The sequence below is a fragment of the Carcharodon carcharias genome, chromosome 18, assembly GCF_017639515.1.
Source record: "Carcharodon carcharias isolate sCarCar2 chromosome 18, sCarCar2.pri, whole genome shotgun sequence".
Taxonomy (NCBI): domain Eukaryota; kingdom Metazoa; phylum Chordata; class Chondrichthyes; order Lamniformes; family Lamnidae; genus Carcharodon; species Carcharodon carcharias.
Genome location: NC_054484.1, coordinates 98,871,721 through 98,896,692, shown reverse-complemented (window position 1 = coordinate 98,896,692; position 24,972 = coordinate 98,871,721). Strand labels below are relative to the sequence as shown.

Here is a 24,972-nt window from a genome sequence, read left to right as displayed (position 1 = left end):
TTCTTGTACCTATGCAGTCCCTGTGGCATAGGTACACCCACAGTGCTGTTAGGTACTGTTCCAGGATTTTGACCCAGTGACAGTGGAGGATTTCCAAGTCAGGATATTGAGTGTCTTGGAGGGAAACTTCCAGGTGGTGGTGTTGCCATGTGCCTGCTTCCCTTGTCCATCTAGATGATACCAGTTGCTGGCTTGGAAGGTGCTCTCTCAGGAGCCTTGGTGTGATACTGCAGTGCATCTTGTAGATGGCCCACATTACTGCCATTGTGTATTGGTGGCAGAGGAAGAGAATGTTTGTTGATGGGGTGCCAATCAAGCAGGCCTCTTTGTCCTGGATAGTGTTGAGCTTCTTGAGTTGCACTCATCCAGGCAAGTGGAGAGTATTTCATCACACTCCTGACTTGTGTCTTGTAGATGGTGGACAGGCTTTGAGAGGGGTCAGGAGGTGAGTTACTTGCCACAGGATTCCTAGTCTCTGACTTGCTCTTGTAGCCGCAGTATTTTTCTGGCTAGTCCAGTTCAGTTTCTGGTTAATAGACAGCTCTCCCAATTTTGGCACAAGCCCCCAGATGTTAGTAAGGAGGACTTTGTAGGGTTGACAGGGCTGAATTGGCCATTGTCATTTCTGGCGCCTTGGTCGATGCCTGGTGGCCGGTCTGGTTTCACTGCTTTTGATTGACTTTTAGGCAGTTTGACACAACTGAGTGGCTTGCTAGGCCACTTCAGAGGACATTTAAGAGTCAACCACATTGTTGTGGGACTGGAGTCACGTGTAGGCCAGATCAGGTAAGGACGGCTGAATTTCCATCCCTAAAGGGCATTATTGAACCAGATGGGTTTTTAATGACAATCAACAATGGTTTCATGGTCATCATTAGACTTTTAATTCCGGACTTTTTTTATTGAATTCAAATTGCACATCTGCCGTAGTGCGATTCTAACTTGGGTTCCCAGAACATTACCCTGGGACTCATCGACAATACCATTTTGCCACTGCCTCCCTTTTTCCATGGCCTTGATCTTGTATCCAAGCTGCAATAATACTGTATTTTCTGTTGACCTGGAAGCAAATGTTGTAGAGAGGATAGCGATATGCCCATCAGAGCCTGTCAGCAAACTGAAGATAGTTGGTTGTTTAGCTTGAGTTTTGGAGGCAATCTTTAATTTGGAGTTTGCAAATACTGGAAAGGATGGGGATGGACTCAGTTTTTGGGAAAGCATTATCTGCCTTCTGTTAAGTTAACCTAGTCTAATGATGCTTTTGTAATATTGTGTTTGAAAACTATCAGAAGCAGAGGCATCTGGAAGCTTCCATTGTCCTAAGTTGGGGAAAAGGCCAGCTGGCACTGACAGATTTCCAGGAATTGCAAAGTTCTTTCCAAATGGTTGCCGTTGACTTTATTAGATGTTTTGGGGTTCCCTTTCTGCCTCTTCCGGGAGTAAACTAAGAGCAATATGTGTTGTGAGATTGTCTGGGATGCACTGCTGTTCAACCCAGCCAAGGGTTGTGAGGACAGATCTGCTCCAGGGTAGTATTCCCTGCTTTTGGACTTCCCAGAAATAGTGCCTGAAATTTAGGAAGCTAAGATTGCCTTAATCCATGCAGAATTGCTGGTGGCTCCAGTATTTACTGTAGGCTGGCATTCTAAGGTGCAAAGTGTACAAATTTCTGTGTGCTTCTGACATGTGGTTTCCCAGACTACTGTAAGAAAAGTATTGAGCACCCTGTTCTTATCTCTGCTGTAGTCATTCAGCGCTTGTAGGGAGACCACCAACTCTGCTATGCCGAGGAACTTCGAATTTCACTCAAACAAATGAATAAATTGTTCAAAAATGACATTCAAAGGCAAGTTAGTCATGATGGTTAAAAAGCTATTCAGCATGTTCAGAGTGACAACAGTTTGTGGATGTTCCCAACATTTGGGCTACTGTTAGGATCTACTGTATGTGTTTTTTGGGTTATCTAAATTTTAGTGACTTCCCCCTTCAAATGTGGCAGTTCAAACTTCATGTTTTTGGTTATTTGGACAACTGTTTGTGCAATGTATAGGAAGGTAACTGTGACAAGTGAAAATTCACCATAGACCCCGTGTTTTGATGATACCGTGAAAATTCATTAACTTTTATTTAATAGGTTAATGTTTTAGTGATGATTTTGTTTGATCAACAGCCTTTGAAAAAGGCGCTGAGAATGATGGGAGCTCCTAACCTGATTGCAGAAGGTGTGGATTATGGTCTTAGCTACAGCGTCATTTCTTACCTCAAAAAACTTAGCCAACAGGTAGGATGAGAATCTATTACTTTTTTGTGATTTATCTAACTTAGTATTTCCTAGCAGTCTTCCCAGACTGTGTTTTCCTCTCGTCAGTAGGGCAGCACATGGTCCATCTGCAGGTGGTTTCAAACTCTGTCTCCAAAGGACAAAGTTGACCAAGGATGAAAACAAAAGAAAGAAAGCCACTCCACATTGAGTTGAGTCTCTCTGACTAGCCACTGAGCAGGTGTTTTTTTTTATATAAAGCAAAATACTGTGGCTGCTGGAAATCTGAAACAAAAAGAAAAAATGCTGTAAAAACTCAGCATATCTGACAGCATCTGTGGAGAGAAAGACAGAGTTAACGTTTTGAGTCCGTATGACTCTTTAGAAGTTTTTCTTTATTCATTCATGGGCCAACGTTTATTGCCCATCCCTCATTGCCCTTGAGAAGGTGCTGGTGCGCAGCCTTCTTGAACCGTTGTAGTCCATGTGGTATAGGTACCCCCACAGTGCTGTTAGGAAGGGGGTTCCAGGATTTTGGCCCAATGGCAGTGAAGGAACAGTGATATATTTCCAAGTCGAGATGGTGAGTGGCTTGGAGGGGAACTTTCAGGTGGTGGTGTTCCCATGTGTCTGCTGCCCTCGTCCTTCTAGATGGTCGTAGCTGTGGTTTTGGAAGGTGCTGCCGAAGGAGCCTTGTTGAGTTCCTGCAGTGTTGTTGAGGACATATCTTTCCATCTCTGGCCTGTAGCACGGCCTTTTGGCAAGTGGTTGTATTTAAAGTGCCCAGTTTACTATAGTGGTTTCCATCATAGATATATTTTGTTAAAGTAATTCATTTTTTTTTAAACAATGGCAGATTCCATCACAAAATTGGGAGAGAGTTGTCTGTGTCCTGGTCTAATTATTTCCTAACCTCCAGTTTCCACATACACACAGACACCCAACTCTACCTCACCACCACCTCTCTTGACCCCTCCACCATATCTGAATTGGCAGACTGCTTGCCTGACATCCAATACTGTATGAGCAGAAATTTCCTCCAACTAAATATTAGGAACCTTAAATCTTTTGGTCTTTGCCACAAACTGTCCTTGAACCATCCACTTCACCATGAACCAGACTGTTTGTGACCTTGGTGTCATATTTGATGCCAAGATCAGCATCTGACCACATTTCCATGCCATCACCAGGACCCACCTATTTCCAGTTTAGTAACCTCGCCCAACTCCATCCTGCCTTAGCTCTGGTGCTGCTGAAACCCTCACCCATGCCTGTGTTACTTTGAGACTTGATTATTCCTATGCACTCCTGGCTGGCCCTCCATCTTCTGTCCTCAAATTTGAGGTCCTCCAGAAATCATCCTGTGTCCTAACTCACACCAAGTTCTGTTTACCTATCATCTTGCTGCCGGCTGAACTACATTGGCTCTGAGTAAAGTAATGCTTTGTTTCTAAAATTCTCAACTTTTTCAAATTCTTCCGTGGCCTGATAGCGCCCTAGAGCTTTTAAGATATCTGTACTTGTAATTTTAATCACTCAACCATAGGCAGCTGTGCCTTCAGCAACCAAAGCACTAAGTTCTGGAATCCCCTCCCCTAAACCGCCCTCTCCTCCTTTACTACAATCCTGTTTTGTTGCCCAAACAGCTTGCCTAATATTTCCTTGTGTGCTTTGGAGTCAGATTTTGTGGTGTTAATGCTCCTGTGAAATATCTTGGGATGTTTTACTACATAAAAGATGCTAAAGGTCTGTCAGCATAAAAGGCCACTGCTTAACTTCTCTTCAAGTGAAAGGAGACCCAGCTGGTTCATTGTTTCCTGATGGGTTTAGCCTCACATTTCTGTGAGGCTTTATTTTTTTGCACACTCTCCAGTGCCTCTATATTCTTTCACTGACTTAGATGTGAATCTATGCCACAAACTGCCCTCGAAGCTAAGCTGGTGCCAACCAACACCTTAAGAACTGGTGCTATTACATAGCAAGCTTGCTTAGTGACTTATTTGCAGCAGGTACTACCTGAAGCCTGCCTGCTGTAATATTTTCAATCTGATTTGGTGCATCAGATGAACGTTGCTGCAGTAACTACCTATAGTGCTGCAGTAACTAACTGTGGAGCAACAGTGACTTTACTTTAGGATATCCTGGGATTGGGAAAGCAGTGTATAAATTCAAATTCTTTCGATACGAACATACGAATTAAGAGTAGGTGTAGGCTGCTCGGCCCCTCGAACCTGCTCTGCCATTCAATAAGATCATGGCTGATCTGATTGTAACCTCAATTCCACATTCCTGCCTACCCCCAATAACCTTTCACCCTCTTGCTTATCAAGAATCTATCTACCTGTGCCTTAAAATATATTCAAGGACTCTGCTTCCACCACCTTTTGAGGAAGAGACTTCCAAACCCTCTGAAGGAAAAAAATTCTCATCTCTGTTTTAATTGTGCGGCCTCTAATTTTTAAACAGTGACCCCTAGTTCTAGATTCTCCCACAAGAGGAAATATCCTTTGTGCATCCAACCTATCAAAACCCCTCAGGGTCTTGTATGTTTCAATCTAAACTCCATTGGGTATCAGCCTAGCCTGTCCAAACTTTCCTCATAAGACAGCCCATCAATTCCAGGTATTAGTCTAGTAAACCTCAGAATAGGAAGGCTCTCTATGCTTATATGTATAAATGCATATGTGCATCTGTCATAAGTAGATTTTTACTGAAGGAGGAAATTATTTAATTTTGTTTCTATGGATATGTTAGATGTTGATACAGAAGTGGAAGGCACTGATTAAGTACCTAGAGCACTTAGGACAGTGGGTTGGTAAGTAGAAGGCAGACATATGTTTGTTTATAGAATGCAGCATTACATATCAAGAAAAGGATTATTGCCTAGTTTCATCCTTCACCATATGGCTCAGAATCCAAGTAACATGGATTCAGTCATTCCAAAGTGTTATATAATTCAATTTCTTAGCACAGCATTTTAGGTTTTGAGAAAGTTATTTTTGAAATACTTTGTTATGCAGGCATTTGTCATGAATTTTAAATTGTTTACCCTTATTTATGTGTCGTTCCAATTCTCAGGCTAAACTAGAATCTGACAGAATCATAAGTTCAGTGGGTAAGAAGCCACTTCAAGAATCTGCCATTAAAGTGAAAAACAGAAGCAACAGCCTCTCATTAGCACATCGAAAAGACTTGAGGCAGATCATGATGGGGATCACGGGGGAGCTTCCTTACAGACTTTTGGATTTAAACGTAAAGGAGTTTGCTGGATTCCAAGTTGGGATCCTGAATAAGGTGAGACACCTTTCTTGAAGGTATTTTTAATCTGAATTGAACTTGGTGAATGTTTTTTTTTCTGCAATATTGTGATTTTTTTCTCAGTCCAAAGGTCAGCAAAATATTTGAAAGATTTAATTTTTTTGTAGAACTGCCAAAGGCTGATTGCTTGAATCTCGATGGGGAAAAAAAACCCTTTTGGTTTTGGAAATCACTTGTGGACCCCCTACAATGATCAGATTGTTTGGTCCAAAACCTAACTAACTGACAAACTCGTAGTGAACATTTAAGATTTATTTCCTATTTTCTGATACTTTGCTCCTATTGTGTAAATTTTTAAAATTATATAGAGCACCCTGGTGTCACATTGCCTACCATATGATGAGATGTTGAGTTGGAATCTCAAAGACTACAATTCTCCAAAGCAATAGACATTTATTTCTAAAACAAAAACAGAAAATGCTGGAAAAACTCAGCAGGTCTGACAACATCTGTGGAGAGAGAAACAGAGTTGACATTTCGAGCCCGTATGACTCTTCAGAGCTGCCTCTCCACAGATGCTGTCAGACCTGCTGAGTTTTTCTAGCATTTTCTGTTTTTGTTTCAGATTTCCAGCATCCGCAGTGTTTTGCTTTTATCTGACACTTATTTCTAGTTATCTACTGGGGTTAAATATCTTTTAGAAAGCAGATGCTGAACAAGAATTACTAACAGAACTTTATTGTGATGGAAAGAAGCACTGTTATGATCCCCATAGAGACCGATAACTCCAATATTTGAATTCTCAGTGACCAAATTAAAGGAATTGGACAAGATTTCAAATTTTAAGACTTTTACTGTAACAAAGAAACTAAAAGCAACATTGACCAAGCATTAAGATAAAAGCAAAATCCTGCTGGAAATCTGAAACAAAAACAAAAATACCTGGAAAAACTCAGCAGGCCTGACAGCATCTGCAGAGAGGAATACAGTTGACATTTCGAGTCCGTATGACTCGTCATCAGAACAGTTCTGATGAAGAGTCATATTGACCAAGCATTACTTAGTAGGCAACAAATGCCCTAAACTATAGAAAAAATAACCCTTAATAATTTTTAACACAGCCCATAACTGCACGCTGCATACATGCACATTACAGCACACTCTCTACAGGCTTACAGTTTTTATGGGAAACAGTCCTCAGTCACTATCAGCTTTCAATGCATTCACGTCTTTCCGTTTCACCAGGTTGTTATGTCAAATGACCGTTGAAAGGTGTTTCCCTCAGTTTTGGGAGAATTCCCGAACAGACTATGTTATGACGTGGTAGATGATGTATGCCAGGCAGATCAAATCCACGAGGGAAAATTGGTCGCGCAATCATGGTTTTGCAAGCTGTATTTATTACAAGATGCGTGTGCTGAATTCAGAAATAAGTCCACCAGGACCTTTAGAGATTTTAAAATATAAATTAAAATATTTATTATCAAAAGATTTCAAGTACATACATAAGACTACTATAATAACTCCTGAAATTCCTAATTAACCTGACCCCCCAGTTATGCTCCCTTTAAGGCAATGGTCTAAAACGGATTTTAGATTTAAAACAGATTCAGAAAGTTAACACACTACCCTGGACAGTGGAATTCCAAATGGCTTTTCTCCAGCTTCAGTTTCATAAGACAGCAGACTTATGCACAATTGCTGGAGGCTCCATTAAAGATCGTCTCACAGTCCTGTTAGATCTTACATGGCCTTCTCCTGACAGATGGCCTTTCATTCCCCTTTATATATGTTTATCTCTTTTAATATGTAAATTCTGTTGTTCCATACATCTTTGAAACTGCATTTCCCTCATAATATGAAAACTTTCATGTTGTCACTATATATGGGGAAAAATAAGCACATTCCTTAGCCTTGCTTATCTGGCTACTTGTAAACAGACTGTGATCCCTTTGAAATCCAAATATCCCTTCATTTATCTAAAAATGCAAATTCCCTTCAACCTTACATGCTAAGCCATGTCAAGCACCTAGCTTCTTTTGATGATTTAAACTTGCAGTCTACTTGACTCCAAATGCAATTAAATCCCCCACACATACACCCACTATACTTACCCCCATAAACCAAATTCACAATAAACCAGAAAAATATTATGAAAATTATTATACTTTCATGACAACTACCATAAGTAAATCCCACTGATTTCTCCTCCCAGCCTGCCATGGCAAATCTTCCATAGTCTTTAGAGTGCCAACAGTCGCATTTGACCAAGTGTGGCATCAAGGAGCCCTAGCAAAATTGGAGTCAATGGGAATCGGGAGAAACTCTCCGCTGGTTGGAGTCATACCTAGCACAAAGGAAGATGGTTGTGGTTGTTGGAGGTCAATCACCTCAGTTCCAGGACATCACTGCAGGACTTCCTCAGGATAGTGTCCTGGGCCCAACCATCTTCAGCTGCTTCATCAATGACCTTCTTTCCATTATAAGGTCAGAAGTGGGAATGCTTGTTGATGATGACTGCACAATGTTCAGCACCATTCGTGACCCCTCAGACACTGAAGCAGTCCATGTCAAATGCAGCAAGACCTGGAGAATATCCAGGCTTGGGCTGACAAGCGGTAAGTAACATTTGCGCTACACAAGTGCCAGGCAATGACCATCTCCAACAAGAGAGAATCCAACCATTGACCTTGATGTTCAGTGGCATTACCATCACTGATTCCCCCCTATCTACATCCTGGGGGGTTACCATTGACCAGAAACTGAACTGGACTGGCCATATAAATACTGTGGCTAAAAGAACAGGTCAGAGGCTAGAAATAGTACAATGACTATCTCTCCTCCTGACTCCCCAAAGCCTGTCCACAATCTACAAGGTACAAGTCAGGAGTATGATGGAATTCTCCCCACTTGCCTGGATGAGTGCAGCTCCCACAACACTCAAGAAGCTTGACACCATCCAGGACAAAGCAGCCCACTTGATTGGCACTACATCCACAAGCATTCACATCCTCCACCACTGACGCACAGTAGCAGCAGTGTGTACCATCTACAAGATGCACTGCAGGAATTCACCAAGGCTCCTTAGACAGCACCTTCCAAACCCGTGACCACTACCATCTAGAAGGACAAGGGCAGCAGACAGATGAGAACACCATCACATGCAAGTTCCCCACCAAGTCACTCACCATCCTAACTTGGAAATATATCGCTGCCGTTCCTTCACTGTCGCTGGGTCAAAATCCTGGAAACTCCTTCCTAACAGCACTGTGGGTGTACCTACACCACATGGGCTGTAACAGTTCAAGAAGGCAGTTCACCACCACCACCTTCTCAAGGGGAAATAGGGATGGGCAATAAATGCTGGCCCAGCCAGCAAAGCCCACAGCCCATGAATGAATAAAAAAAAACTTTTAAAAGGGATATGTCTCTTCAACAAGAGGCCAACCTTCCTTCTGTTTGGGAGCTCAGAGGGCTGGCTTGCTCACTCTCATAACCAAGCCACACAGGCTTGTCAGGCAGAAATCATAGCAGATCACATGACCCTCCTCCCTCTTTCATTTTACCTTGAATTAAAGAGAGAATCCAAAACACAATCATCTTATAAAACCTCACATAAACAGTATCCTGAGTTAAATACCCTTCTGGTAAAAACTCTTCCCTGCCTTTTAACGATAAAGTGCATTCCATGGTAATGGTTTGCAAGTTAGCTCTGAAATTAGCTTGACATCTAGATAGAAAGTAAAAATTGCCCAGTGATTGCCACAGTATACCTTTCAGTTCTCATATTTGTTCGCCCACCTGGTACCGGAACTTGAGAAAGATAAATCATCTTGATGAAATGAAATATTATGATTTCTTATCCAACAAGCTCAAAATCATTTCGTCACAAATGAAATATAATTTTTTGTTAGTGATGTGTTCTTCTGAGGGAATGAGAAATTGAATTGAAAAAAAGTCAGTTAAGTCGGTTGATTTTTTTTTTAAAGAGATGTTGTTCAGGTAATAGGTTTTTACTTTTTATTTTCCACGGCACCACTTTTTTGGTAGGAGGGATTCTGAGTGGCAAGTGTATGCTTGCAGGAGTTGCATGAACTGCATTTGTAAAATTCTTGGAAAGAAGGCCATGCTCTAGGACAGTGGTCGGTGTTCTTTATCTTCCATCTGCATCTTTTCACTTCTACAGGAATGTTATTTTTATTTTTTTGTCTTCATTATTGGCCAAAAATAATTCTTGGCCCACTGAAAACTTGAATTCTATGCATGATCACTCACTTTCCCATTGCCTTAAAATCACCATAGAACCTCCAAGTTTAGACAGCTTGACAGAATTCTGTTAATGAATATGTTCTAGCAAGTCCCTACCCATCTTTAGCTAGTTCAAAGTGAACTTTTGACCCTATGATGCTTGTCTAAAGCCAGTTCTGAATGTCTGCTCTTAAGAGGTAGATGATAAATACTGGCGTTCCGCAAACTCAAGTCTGTTTATTTTTGTCCTGCACGAAAACGACCTGAAATTTCCTGGAAAATTATCACTCAAGTCAGGCACCACGCAAATTTCTATTTCAGTAGTGGGCACGTAGACGTATGAACGTACGAATTAGGAGCAGGGGCAGACCATTCAGTCCCTTGAGCCTGTTCCACCATTTGACAAGATCATGGCTGATCAGATTGTGGCCTCTACTTTCCAGTCTACTGTGATACTCTTTGACTCCTTTGTCTGTCAAGAATCTATCTCACTCACCCTTGAAAATGATCACTGACTCTGTGTCCACTTCTCTCTGGGGAAGAGAATTCCACAGACTAAGTCGAGAAAAAATTTCTCCTCACCTCTGTCTTAAATGGGACACCCCTTATTTTTAAACTGTGTCCCAGAGTTCTAATCTCTCCCATAAGAGGAAACATCCTTTCAGCATCCACCCTGTCAAGTCCCCTCAGGATCTTGTATGTTTCAGTAAGATCATCTCTCATTCTTCTAAACTGCAATGATACAGATCTAACCTTTCCTCATGAGACAATCTCTTCATTCCAGGAATCAGTCAAGTGAACCTTCTCTGTACTGCTTCATTTATGTCTTTTCTTAAATAAAGAGATCAAAACTGTACAGTACTCAACGCCCTATACACTGTAACAAAACTTACCTATTTTAATATTCCGTTCTCCTTGCAATAAATGATAACATTCCATTTACCTTTCTAATCACTTGCTGTATTTGCATACTTAGTTTTTATAATTCATGTACTAGGGCACCCAGATCCCTGTACTGCAGAGTTCTACAATGTCTCTCCATTTTGACAATATACTGCTTTTCTATTCTTCCTGCCAAAGTGGACAAGTTCACATTTTCTCACATTACACTCCATCTGCCAAATTTTTGCCCACTCACTTAACCCAACTATATCCCTTTATAGACACCTTATGCCCTCTTCACAACTTACTCTCTCACCGATATTTGTGTCATCAAATTTAGCAATCATACATTTGGTACCTTCACCTAAGTCATTAATATAAATTGTAAATAGTTGAGGCTTCAGCACTGATCCCTTGGCACTTCACTCGTTACATCTTGCCAAGCTGAAAATGACCCATTTATGCTACTGTTTCTTGTTATCTAACCAATCCGCTATTCATGCTAATATATTACCCCCTACACCATGAGTTCTTATTTTGTGTAGTAACCTTTGATGTGGCACCTTGTCAGATGCCTTTTGGAAATCTAAGTGCATCACATCAACAGGTTCCCCTTTATTCATGTTGCTTGTTACTACTTCAAAGAACTATAATAAATTGGTCAAACATGATTTCCATTTCACAAAGCCATGTTGACTTTGCTTGATTGCATTAGGATTTTCTAAGTGCCTTGCTATAACCGCCTTAATAGTAGATTCCAGCATTTTCCCTGTGACAAATGTTAGGCTAGCTGGCTGGTTGTTTCCTGCTTTCTGTCTGTTTCCTTTCTTGAATAGAGGCATTACATCTGCTATTTTCCAATCTAATTGAACCTTTCCAGAATCTAGAGAATTTTGGAAAATTAAAACCTCAGTAGCCACTTCTTTTAAGACCCAAGGATGAAGTCCATCAGGACCCAGGGGCTTGTCAGCCTCTAGTTCTGATAATTTTTCTCAGTCCCTTTTCTCTGCTGATTGTAATTGTTTTAAGTTCCTCCCTCCCTTTCACTTGTTGATTTTTAATTTTTCTGGGATATTATTTGTGTCTCCTACAGTCAAAACAGCTACCAAGTATCTGTTCAATGCATCTACCATTTCCTTATTTCCCATTATTAATTCTGCAGACTCTCTCGGGGACCAACACTCACATTAGTTACACTTATCTCAATACCGTAGAAACTCTTATTACTGTTTTTAAATATTTCCATCTTTCTCTCATTTCTCCCTCATTTTTATAATGTCATTGTTTGCTGTTTTTTAAATTCTTTTCAATCTTCTGACTTGCCAGTAATCTTCGCAGAATTGTACGCTTTTTCTTTCAATTTGATTCAATCTAACTTAGCCACGGATGGTGTACCCTTCCCCTAGACGCTATCTTTCTCATTGGAATGTGTCTTTTGAGTGTTACGAAATATCTCCTTAAATGTCTGGCATGGCATCTCCATTGGCCTATCCCTGAACATAATTTCCCAGTTCACTTTAGTCAGCTCTGCCTTCATGTTTTTATAATTGCCTTTATTCAAGTTTAAAACACTAGTCTTAGACCCACTCTTCTCCCTCAAACTGAGTGCGAAATTCAATCAATGTTATGAACGTTGCTACCTAGGGGTGCCTTTACCATGAGGTCATTAATTAATCCTGTCTCATTGCACATCACCGGGTCTTGAATAGCTTGCTCTCTGGTTGATTCTAAAACGTGCTGCTCTGAAACTGTCCAAAAACACATCATGAACACCCCTATGAACTCATCTTCCCAGTTACCGTTGCCAACTTGATTTGTCCAATCTATAAGTTAATTAATGTCATCCATGATTATCACAGTATTTTTCTCACGAGACCCTATTATTTCTTGTATACCTCATCCTACAGGGCAGTTACTATTGGGGAACTTATAAACTAGGTGATTCTTACTGCTGCAAAGTCTAAACTGATCACAGGTTGAGAGAGTGGTTAATAAAGCATGCAGTTTCCTAGGATTTATTATTAGGGGCATAGAGTACAAGAGCAAGGCGGTTATATTGAACTTGTATAAGTCACTAGTTAGGCTTCAACTAGCGTATTGAGTCCAGTTCTGGGTGCTGCACTTTGGGAAGGATGTGAAGGCATTAGAGAGGGTGCAGAAAATATCATGAGAATGGTTCCAGGGATGGGAGATGGGTTGGATAAGAAAAGAAGGCTGAGAGGATATTTAATAGAGGTATTCAGAATCATGATGGGTCTCAACAGAGTGGATAGGGAGAAACTGTTCCCATTTGTGAAAGATTCGAGAACAAGAGGGCACAGATTTAGAATAATTAATAAAAGACGCAGAAGTGATATAAGGAAAAACTTCTTCACACAGTGAGTGGTTAGGGCCTGAAATGCACTGCCTGAGAGTGAATCCATCAAAGGCGGATTAGACTGTTATCTGAAAAGGAAGAATGTGCAGGGTTACAGGGAGATGGTAGGGAAATGGAACTAGGTGAGTTACTCAATCGGAGAGCTGGTGCTGACATGATGGGCCAAATGACCACCTCCTGCACCGTAACATTTCTCTGATTCTGTGACCAACTCTTCGAAACCATTCTCCCTTGAAAGAATCTGGGACAGAAAAATGGATTGAAACCATGTCACGTACAGCATGCAGTGTTTTATGATGTCAGTCATGGAATACACAAATTATGGGGCCCAATTTTCAGCATTTTCCAGGTGCAAAATTGGGAGATGGTCTAACCAAGGAAAAGGGGTAATTTCTGGTGGTAGTTAGTTTAAAAACAAATTGCTAATTATTGTTACCTATACCTAATGTATACTTAACCCAATGTCACTTTTGAGTCTTGTTTTATCCTGTGGCTTTCTCTGTGGGCAAATGCTTAACAAGTTTTACAAGTTCAAATACTGGTGTTGCATACAGCAATTGCTTACATAACATTGCAGTTACATTCCTGAAAAGTGCAACTTTAAATGAAACAACATTAAGTGAATCAAATTTTCCTATTGCAACCAATGTTAAAGCTTTAGTTAGATTCTGTAGGATCTTTCCTATCAGGAAAAAATACATTAAAAGTTTATACCTTGTAAGTTTGAATACTGAACATTATTAAATTATATTCTTAAACAAAATAACTTTTAAAATAAAATAAAGTCTAAAATATGAAAGAAATAAACTTTTTTCTCTTACCTCCTGTTCCTTGCTCTCCACACCCCCCCCCCACCCACCCCACAACCTACATCCCCTCCTGCTCCCCAACCCTCAGATTTATTGCCGATCATGCTCCTCTGGCTGCACTTCATGCTCGCTGCTTCCCTCTCCTGAATCCTCACTGAGTGGGGGCTCAGGAAGTGAGTGACAAGAGGCAGGAAGTAACCTACAGTGTGAGAGCAGCTTCAGGTTGCAGGGCTATGGTGGTAAGCCACAAGCTGGAGAGGTGGCAAGCGGGAGGGTCAGCAACCGGGAGGGTCAGGGAGTGGGAGAGCCCACTCCAAAATGGTACCTATGTGTGTCACGTGCCCCTATGTCACACCCAGCACAATACAACATTAATGCAAATTCGCAATGATAAATATGAATACTGGCCCCATTAAAAACATAACATTAAATTGAAGCAATTCAAAATGGGGCAACTTAATGCGAGAACTTACTTGCCCAAATCAACATTAAATTGAAACCAGTAACCTTTCATTTTTTCCAGATTTAAGTATGTGTTTGTCTCAGTCACAACTGTCATTTTTAAGAACTGTGGAACATAGATTATTTTGATGAGTATTATCAGTTGATTATTAACTCCCTGGTTACCACATGCTTTTGATGCAGCCTTCGTTAGGTGCCAGTAGGCCTCCCTTACATCTTGCCTGTGTGTCCAACACTTTGGTGATGTTAATGTTTCATTAGAATTAAGAGCAATGGGCTGGATTTTGTGGAGCTTGCTGGAGCGAGTGAGATGGTGGGCGGGTACAGAGAATTGCACAGGAGGCCATGTGCCAGACTCCTGGCAGCAGGAAAACTAAGCAATTAAGTTAACAGCGAAAAGGTAACAACATGGGAAACCCTTACCTGTTACTGGCAGGAAGCCTAGTGACATGCTTAATTGTCCACTTGTGTATAATTTAAATGCAATTTGTCTTGATTTAACCCTGCCTGCCTGATTTAGTGAAACTTGCACGCATCTCTTGTGTCTTCAGTAACCAGCCCAGTGATGGTTATGTGGGTTCCTTGACTCATGGTGGGTGTCCTTTTGACTTGCAGGAAACTAAGACACAGGACACCTAATTTGTCTTGGTGCTATTCTCCTTGTGTAAAACCTTACTGAGCTTTTATTCTGAGGGGCAGAGCCTTAGGCACGAAATTCAGAAGTACTAGGTCCAAAATTTCAAGGGCAGTGCTCAACTGAGGTGCAGAGGAGCCATCCCTTAAAGTGGCATCGCAAATCTCAGGCCCTAAGGGCAGGACACTTAGGAGGGTACCTGCAAGGAAAGGGACAGGTAGTGACAGCATGGGAATTATCCACCCTGTCCTTTGTCATTGTCAAGCATTGGCTGGACTGTGATGCCTCAGATAAACCTGCTTATGCCAACAAACAATCTTGTCCCGTCACTTTGGAACACCTTATTGTCTTAGCACAGAAATTCAGATGCTGGAGATTTAAACTGTGAGCTTTCTTAGCCTGCAAGACGATTTCCAACTCTAACACAGGGCTGGCAGCCCTTTAAATATTGTGCCAGCTCCTGCATGGTTGTCATGTGATGTGGACTTTGCGATGTCAGAGACAACACCTACCACATGATCTGGTGGCCATTGTCACTCACATTCAAAGGCTTGTCGGCAGGTAAAAAGGTTAGCCGACTGCCACAGACTTTGCTGGACCCCTGACAACTTCCGGGCCCACCAGTGGGTGCCATGACGACAGGACTAAATCCAGTGCGGCTGTTACATATTTCACATATTCCAGTATTTCCTTTGTGCTTGATGCCAAAGGTAATTCCTGTGAGTGATTCTTTGCTCCCAACCAACTTGAATGTGGTGTAAGGTTGCCTTCGGGTCAAACAAAGTCCTTGTTTCTGCAATAACTTATTGATCTGATCTAAGCCTTCAGACTGGAAGAATAGAGTATTGTGTGACCTAGGCTGTCAGCCATGCACTCCTTTATTAAAAGTAAACGTTAACTAGCAACGTCAAGACAATATGGTAGACTGCACTTGGATGTAGAATTTTTCAAGTTCCATTTTTTTGAACTTAAGAGAAAGAAGCATTTCACCGACTCCAATTGTAATAACACTTGATTCTGCATCCATAAAACAAACTGTGAAGCACGAACCACCAAAGTAGCGTTTCCAGCCATTTCCCCTCAATTCTTTAAAAAAAATTTGGTCTTGGAACGTTAGTGTTGCTGGCAAAGCCAGCTTTTATTGTTCACCCCTAATTTCCCTTGAGAAGGCAACGGTGAGCTACTACCTTTAACTGCTGCTGTACATCTGTTGTAGTTACACCGGTAGTGTTGCTAGGGAGAATGCACCAGGATTTTGACCCAGCAACCAGTGAATCAATGGTGGTATATCTCCAAGTCAAGATGGTATGTGGCTTGAAGAGGGGCTTGCAGGTGATAATGTTCCTATGCTTTCAGCCATTTCTTGATATCAAGTGGATTGTATTGAATTGGCTGAACACTGGCATCTGTGATGCTGGTCACCTTAGGTGGAAGCCGACATAGATAATTCATTCAGCACTTCTAGTTGAGAAGAACTAGCTTGATTTAGGTGGCTGATTACTGTAAGTTTTTCTGTGTATGTATGTTCTAAGTGTATGTTATGTGTGTATCTGCCTAGCGAAGGAGTCTTTCCTTAAATGCAGTGGTACCATAACTCCATTGCCATCAGGACCTGGTGACATGAGGTTCAGGTATATTATTTGAATGCAATCCAGCAGGCAAAAAATGCAGTGGCATCTGACTGGTACCAATATACACACCTTTTTTTTTCTGTTTTTAAGGATTTAAAGCCTCAGAGTTACAAGAATGCTTACGATATACCAAGGCGAAATCTTCTGGATCAACTTACACGCATGAGGTTAAACTTGTTGAAAACAGCACATGCTCCATTGAAAGGGCAGGATGAAGGTAAAATGACCGAACGTAGCTTAGGAATTTGTATATTTGATTTGAATGGGTGCCATGGTATTGGGACACAGTACCATTTCTGTAACTATAGACCTCCTTTACGTTTTCAAAGGGCCAAGAGCAAATAGCTGCATGATTTTGTGTGTGTGTCAAGTGCACCGCATTCTCCTTTCCTTTTCAGAGCTACAGCAGTTAGCTAACAATGAGAACTCATTCTTGCTCTGTGCTGCTCTTGGTCTGTTTTAAGCGAGGTATTGCCACCCATGATTAAATGTGGCCGCTGAAAGTCAGTGCATTTGTGTAGGTTGCAAAGCCCAAAACGCAGGTCATGTGTGGTCTGTTGAATATTGACGATCTAGCTAATAAAATGCCCAACTGCTGTCCTTGTGCTTTTTCTTCTATAGTTTAATTTGTTTGAATTTAGTGGGCTGGGAAGTTATAAGTGAAGTGTATGCACCTAATCCTAAATCGGAAGGAAAAGGAAATGAGTTTATGCAACGCCTTATGTGAGGAAATCTTAAATTATTTTGCCATTGTTTTGTAGGCAAATGAGACAAAAAAAATTGCATTTATCTAGTGCTTTTAACCCAGAAAAAAAAATTCCAAAGTGCTTCACAGGAGAGTAATCAGCCAATTGCCACTGAATCAAAAAAGCAGATACGAGGAGGGGTGATTGAAAACTCTGTCAAAGAGAGGTTTTTAGGAGAACCTTTAATGTAGAAGCAGGTATTTGTTGGCAGTATTCCAAAGTGTAGGGTTTAAGCAACCCAAGATATGGCGGGTGGATTTGGCTTGCACAAGAGGCTAGAAATAGAGAAAAGAAGTGTTCTCGGGTGTGAGGATGGAGTTGGTTACTGAGATGGGGAAGAGTGTGGCCACAAAGGGTTTTGGGTACAAGGATGAGAATTTTCAAATGGAGGCGTTAGCGGATGGGATCTCTTGCAGGTCAGGTAAGCAAGCACAGATTGACTGGTGAATGAAACTCAGTGTATGATAGATACAAGCAACAGATCTTTGTATGGGCTGAAGTTTGTGGCAGATAGGAAGCTGACCAGATGAGCATTACAATAGCTGAGTCAGCCAATTTGTACGATACATGAGATAAATAATCAGTTTTTGCTACTGTTGATTGAGACAAGAATATTGGTCAAGATGTAAGGAAAACTTCCTGCTGTTTGTGGGCAAGTGCTATGGGATCTTTTGTATCCACCTAAACATGCTAACTGGGCCTTAGCTCAGTATCTTGTCTTAAGTGCAATACTTCTGACAATACAGCAAGTCCCTCAGTGCAGCTTTGATGTATCAACCTAGAGTATATGCTTAGTATTGGAGTGGGGATTGAACCCACAGCCTTTTGATTTGGGCAGCAGTAAAACCACTGAGTAAATGCAAAAACCAAAATCTTTTGGTAACGCAGCTTGAAATCTGTGTAGATTTTGTAGCTTAAGTTGTCCCTAAGTCTCCATTAAAATGCAAAAGCCTTGGACAACCAGATATAATTGGACGAAGTATATAAATTTGAACATTGGATGATATCCATTTAATAATAATTATTCCTTCCTATTAATTAATGTTTCTTTCGAACAATTGACTTCTATCCATTCTCAGTCTACTGGAAAGAAGAAATAATAATGTACCTATGTCTTGGGTAACTGTAGGTTGCAGATGGTGCAGTAAAGGAGTTCAGCTAACAACTTATTTATTCTGTGTGAGATAAAGGATGTAAGTCAGTATGGAGCAGTGATATTTTTCCATTATTTAAACGTGGGATTTTTTGTGTTGAAGGCACTCTAAATACAAGTTGTCATCTTATTAGTGGGGTGGAGGGGAAAGAGAACAGAGGGCAGAAACATAGAGCTCTTGTAAATGGAAAATGAATGTACTTCATTTTTTATAGAATCTCTCCCCATCCCTACACAACTCCAAATTTAAACTTGATATTCACACCCTATTTTTGTACATGAGTATTTCCATGACATGCATGGAATTTCTTTAGATTTCTGAGAAGGTTGCATTGCATTTGGATAGATCAAAAATGCGAACAGTTGCCCAAACATGCTCACTTGTAAGCAAATAACTTGCTGCCCCAATTCCATGCATGTCTTATAGTTCCCTCCTATATTTCGAATTTTTCACTCCTTTACAGTTACGACATATTCCATCAACATATCATGTACCTTTGTGTAATTTGTATGTATAGTTAATTTCTGCTATGACACTGCTTTTGAGTACTGGGCTAATGAAATACTGTAAGTTATTGGTACAGCTTTTTGCTCTGGTCATACTGATTTGAACTTCTGCAGATTCTCTGATGTGGTTTTTTTAGGGCTGTAGTGAAGTATTGAAAAACTGAGAATGTGGCCTTTTGTGTGTGATGACTGACTTTTCCCTGTAGATCAAGTGCATAGTGTCCCAATAGCACAGATGGGCAATTACCAGGAGTTCCTGAAGCATGTGCCTTCTCCCCTACGTGAACTTGACCCTGATCAACCCAGACGATTGCATACGTTTGGAAATCCTTTCAAGCTGGACAAGAAGGTAGGTAACCACATACAGGTGTTCTTGTGGAAAACCTGCTTGAGTGCCCCATGTCATTTCCCACTTGTGTGTTTCTTTGCTCCTGTGGGGTGCATAAACATCTGCTTATAGTTGTCAGGTACTATTGTTGAAATCTCTTGAGGCATTTTTACCCTAGTACTATTTTAAGAGATGTGTAAGGCAGTGAAACCTTAAGAAGCATAAATAATCCAGTAGACACACTAATGGCTCCCCTGAGTCTTTTGGCATTTAGTATCTGAGTTAACTCAGTGCCTCACAGATGTCACCTATCCTATGTATGCATATGTAGCCTCTGTTCAACACTAATACAAGTGAGCTCCATGGCAACAGGACTTGATCCATTTAGGTTGTTTGTGCCAATTGTATTTGGAAGGGGCACAATGTTGTTGTACAATATTCAGAATCACGGCCACCAAAAGGAACTTTGTTTTTCAATAAAATTTAAAGGTGTGGAAATATAGTTGATGCATACAGGGCACTTAATTTTTTCAATCATTCTAAAAGTGGAAAACACTTTGACATAGTGCCATCTAAACATTCCATAAATATCCCATCCCATGATTTAAACCACTTAAATGCTCAATGTACCTATATTTTCCAAATCGGATATCGAATGAGTCTGTTTTAGGTATTCCAAATATATTAATATGATCTCTTCTAAGTAGTACACCGAATTGATTGTTGAATTCGTGGCCTTTTAGTTGAACTCAGATCAGCCTTCAATTCTGGAGAACTCTTACATTTTTGGACTACAATGACAATCGCATTAAACTACTTTTTGTCAGTTTCTCCCCATTATGAAAATATTCATTCCTTACTGGAAAATAGATCAACAGGTGCTCGGTAACCTTAAGTAGGTTTTGGTCATCAGCAAGTCTCTGACTGAGGGTGAGTTACATGAGGATGAATTCATCCTTGCCACATATCAAAATACACTTGCAGAACAGGCCACTAGATAGCCAGCAGGAGTTGGGACTCTGCTTCATTTGTGTTCTCCTTCCCTAAAGCAGAGGTGATGATGCTAAAGGAACCCCCATACAATTGCCCTGACCAAGATGAGCTGCTGTTTGTTAAATTGGAGTGTTTGGGAGGAGCTCTTTTTCCCTCAGTTTTAGACTTATACCAGTCTTGGCTTTGTTGACAGCATCTGTTTTTACTTTTTGATCATAGAATCATACAGCACAGGAAGAAACTTTCCAATAAGTCGCATTCCCTGCTCTTCACCTTTCTGCCCCGTACCCCCCCCCACCACCCCACAAAAGTTTGCAAACGTTTCCTTTTCACACTGAATTTTCTGATTCTGATTGGGAAACTCTTCTAAAACCTTGAATCTCAAAACCTTTTCTAAATCTCACTTTATGAAATGTCCAGTGATTCATAAATGATAAGACTGGAGACTGTGGACTAATGACATCCACACACTGTTGCACTAAGTCTGATTATCTGATGTAATTTGCAAAGATTAGAAAGTGAAGTTCTGGAGTTTTAAGTGAGAGCTGTGTATAGGAAATGTTTGTGCTGTAACTTGACATTTAAAGTGAATTGGTCAGTGTCTGCTCATGGGTTATTAGTTGTCAATGTAATATATTGAAAGATATTTCTCTTGTGGGCATTAAAGTTACAGGTCTTTGCATTGCAGGGAATGATGATTGATGAAGCAGACGAGTTTGTGTCTGGGCCACAGAACAGAAACAAGAGGCCGGTGGAGCAGAGCATGGCAGGAATTCCAAAAAGACGTCGTTGTATGTCTCCATTATTGAAGGGGCGTCCACCAACAGCAACTAATTACATTGGAGGCAAGGGCCCTCCACTTCTACCAGTTCCACAGCCAGACCTTATAAAGCCAATCGCTGTTCTTCAAGGTAAGGGAGTATCCAATCCAAGTTCTAGTCTGTAGATTGCTACAGATGTGTCATGCTATTAAGAAGAAAGAAGCTCAAGTGTCTATGACAGCCTGTTGGAGCTAGTGACTATCTGTTATCTCAAATTGATGTTGGTGTTTGCTGTTACTAAAACTAATGAAGGCAAATACATTTTTCATGTATTTTGAGAAAAAAGTTATACAACTAAACGTTAATTCATTTTGTTCCTTAATGCAAAACTTGCTGATCATGTTGAGCAATAATTCTGTCAAAATTTGAAGGTATCTTTGGCAAAATTGAGTAAAAAGTCAAAAGAAATTGCATGCAGAAAAGCAAGTCTGAAAGGGGAAATGGTTAACCAAAAGCAGGGGAAAGATTAACCAACTGGGAGAACCTCCTGGCTTTTCTACAATAAATGAAATCTGAACAGACAGATGGGTTCTCCATTTAACATTGCATCCAAAAGACAACGCCACCAACAGTGCAGTACTCCCTCAGTACTGCATTGAAGTGTTTTCCTTGATAATGCGTGAAAGTTTTTTTGTAGGGCTTGGACCCACAAACTTCTGATTGTGGCGAGTGCTACTACTGAATCAAGATGACACTTGGAAAGAAGCGTGGGCACAGTATTGTTTAAAAGTACAAGTTTCTGGTATTTTTGTTTTTAATTCTGTTAGGAATTATATTATTGCATGTTTCTCCCTTCCAGAGATTGAAGAAAGCCAGGCTGTGTGTGTTGACTATGTTGAAAACAATATTGCAGACCCACTTCCAATTGAAATTCCAGCCCAGACACTTGCGCCAGCACCATCTCTAGTTCACTCAACATCTGGCTCTGTGGAATCCACAGAAGAATTAACAAATCATGAGATGGACAGTGATCTTTTAGTGATCAATAATAATTTGATTGGTAGTGTTGAGCTCAACCACGAGCAATCAAAGGACAGTGGAATATGTCAGGATGGACTTTTGAACAGGTCTTCACCAAACGCCATTAAAACACTTATGAGGTCAAAGCAACAAGAGACTAATACAGAACTAAGGGCACAAATTTTTAAGGAAATTCGTAAACCAGGCAGACGTAAGTATGTTTGAAGAATAACTTCATTTGTTCCGCTCCAAGGGACGAACTTCTGCAGCAATGTGCTTCATGTTGGAATTAGTCATTGTTTGTTGTTGAGACCAATAAGCAAGGTTGTGCTCCTGCGACAGAGGTGCTAAGGTTAGACATTTGGGATGCTTTTGTATTAAAGTTAATGTGAGTGACTTGTGCTTCTACCTGGCGAGGCTCTGATGCAATAGCACAAATTCACTGAATTTGCCCTTGCTTTGCCTCATTTATTTATGTGGTTTTCCCCCCTTTTTTCATTCAGTGTAGTTACCTGTGGCTGCCTCAATCCACTTTTTAAACTTCCTTATATTTAGTCTCTCCGTGATCCAGCTTTGGTATATGAATCAAACATACAAAATTGCAATATATCTTTGAAGAGTACACTACCACTGTTTGGCAATGGAAGTCAAAATTCCAATCTATTTTCAAGTATGCAGCAAGATTTTACATTTAATTGTCATCAACGTATTGGGTACAAATATTAGTGCTTACTGCTTTTCCCAATCCTTATAGTCATATACCGCTTGGCTGGTGCGTGCATCAAGTAGAGAATTCCCTTCCAGGTATTTTCTGATTATAATTACCAAAAAACTGATTTCTTAAGTGGTAGCTAAAATCGAGAACTGATCATGTTATCATCCTAAATGCTCGGGAGATTTGCTCTGCATGTTTCACCTCTTTGCATAAATGCACGCAGTCGGAGCACAGTTCTGGAGGTCCATTCAAGATCTTCATATGTGAACCTGTGCATTTGGCTGTGTAAAATGTTAAACCGTGGAGGATACATGAGCCTGATCATGTTATTTAATGGCCACCCAGGCCCATTTTCTACTAGGGGTCATTGAATGTCATTCAATGGTAGTTGATTTTTGTCACTTCCCTAATTTGGGGCACTGAAGTTAGTTGTAAAGTTTTAATCTCTGTTCCAACAGTTAATTCAGCAGGGACTGTCAGTCAAGCTCAAGACCTTTTGGTCTCTTGTGATTTGTTGACTTTAACCACTAGACTATAAGCAAGAGCAAAGTTCCCCTCTGCTTTTGCCTGGGTTTTAATGATGACAGAAAGTTGTAGTTTTATGCACCAGCCAGATAATAAAAGGGGTAACAAAAGCAGTATCCAAATTAGCCTGCATTAAATGTACTGTGCACTGCACTTCAAGAAGACTTTTCTGTATGATGGTTCCTGTAGTCTTATATTGGGAAATCCACCTTACATTAGTTGATTCTGATAGTGGATTGGATTATTTACTTCAAAGCCAGTATGCCAGAGAGCTGTTCCCGTCACTGCCCTTGCTGTATCTCCAGGAAAAATAATGCTGTGACCAGATTGAAACAATCCGCACTCAATCAAGGTAGTGACTGATTTTGAAGTTGTGTTCAGACTTTGGCATCCTTCTGGCTGTGGAATTTAGCAGGTAAATCCTCAGCAGCAATGAACATTGATGCGAGTGTTTAGATTATTCCACTTGCAAGGTATATTTTGAAGATACTTGGGAAGACTATATTGATCAGGTACAGACACATGAAATACGAGGAGCAGCAGGTCTAACAGCATCTACAAAGAAACAGGCGGGTTTTTTTTGCACCGGCGCTGGCAGACCTGTGTAAATCCCAATATTTTTTGTGAATGTTCAGCAAGTTTGCCCCTCCGGTGATTAGCCTAGTCTTGCATTCTATCCTCCCACCCCATAATTATGCCTTTTCTAGCAGAGGCAAAACTCCTGAGGTCAATTAAGAAGAAACTGAAATTCAAACAAGCTTCAGGAGCCATTGTCTGTTATTCATCTGATCTGTCATTTCCTCCGCCAGCTGTCTGTTTCTCTTGTGAACATACCAAGCTCTCTTTTCAAGGCCTACAGCAACTTCATTCTCCCTGCGTTATGGAAGTTGGCTTCTGCAAAAGAAGATAATTCCTTGGATCTAACCAAACTGCTAACATATTTTGTAGGATTATATTTGATTTGTAACATGTGCTTTCCCCTTCCTCCAGCTCCTTTTTATGTGAATAAGCTTTTTGCATTTTGTCTTTATTGATTGTACGAACAATCATTTTACAGCCCCAAAGAGCGTGTCATATCCTGATTATGTATGTATTGGACCTGTCAATGACACATCTTATTTACGCAGATAGCTAAGTAAACTGAGTGAATTTTTGATGACACTGGAGCACATTTCTTCTTTGCCTGTGAGAGCATGTGCAATGGGAAGCCTAGGATTTTTGGATATAAAATGATCGGGATCTATTTTATGGCCATAAAATTGTCACAAAGGAATTCGAGTGACATCATTCAGCAATAGTTCAGAAAAAGCTTATAAGTGTAATCTTAAGACCTAGAATGGAGACTTGTTTTAGGGTTTGCAACTTTTTGAGAAAAGGTTTATTTGCATTTGTAAAGCATCATTTCAAGTGTTTTATGTGCAATTACTTCAAAGACCCTGACTCATGTAGAAAAGGTGATGACATTTTTGCACACATTGAAAGGAGGCACTGGGCAATCACTCCTTTTCTGATTGTGCTCGTTGATTTTTGAAATATACTGGAAACATTGGACAGGGATTATCGCCAGTAACTGAAGCAGCAGTCAGGCCTTTTCCAACACCTTTCTGTTTCAAATGAATTGATTGTTTTCTTAAGCAGACCATGTGTCTCAAATTGAAACTCG

At 40.5% G+C, this 24,972-nt stretch overlaps 1 protein-coding gene across 3 annotated transcripts in view; it reads left to right on the top strand.

Annotated features, from left to right (window-relative positions):
• The window catches only part of LOC121290549 (integrator complex subunit 6-like), a 111,387-nt gene that overhangs the window by 75,595 nt on the left and 10,820 nt on the right, over positions 1–24,972 (top strand). The window contains exons 11-16 of one of the 3 annotated variants that reach the window (XM_041211067.1): positions 2,171–2,281; positions 5,339–5,554; positions 16,652–16,778; positions 19,174–19,316; positions 20,977–21,199; positions 21,909–22,280. In XM_041211067.1, coding sequence (XP_041067001.1) covers positions 2,171–2,281; positions 5,339–5,554; positions 16,652–16,778; positions 19,174–19,316; positions 20,977–21,199; positions 21,909–22,280 — 1,192 coding nt within the window. Of the gene's footprint in view, positions 1–2,170; positions 2,282–5,338; positions 5,555–16,651; positions 16,779–19,173; positions 19,317–20,976; positions 21,200–21,908; positions 22,281–24,972 lie in introns of those variants that run through there. The other 2 variants (XM_041211068.1, XR_005945828.1) reach the window with 2 other exon arrangements.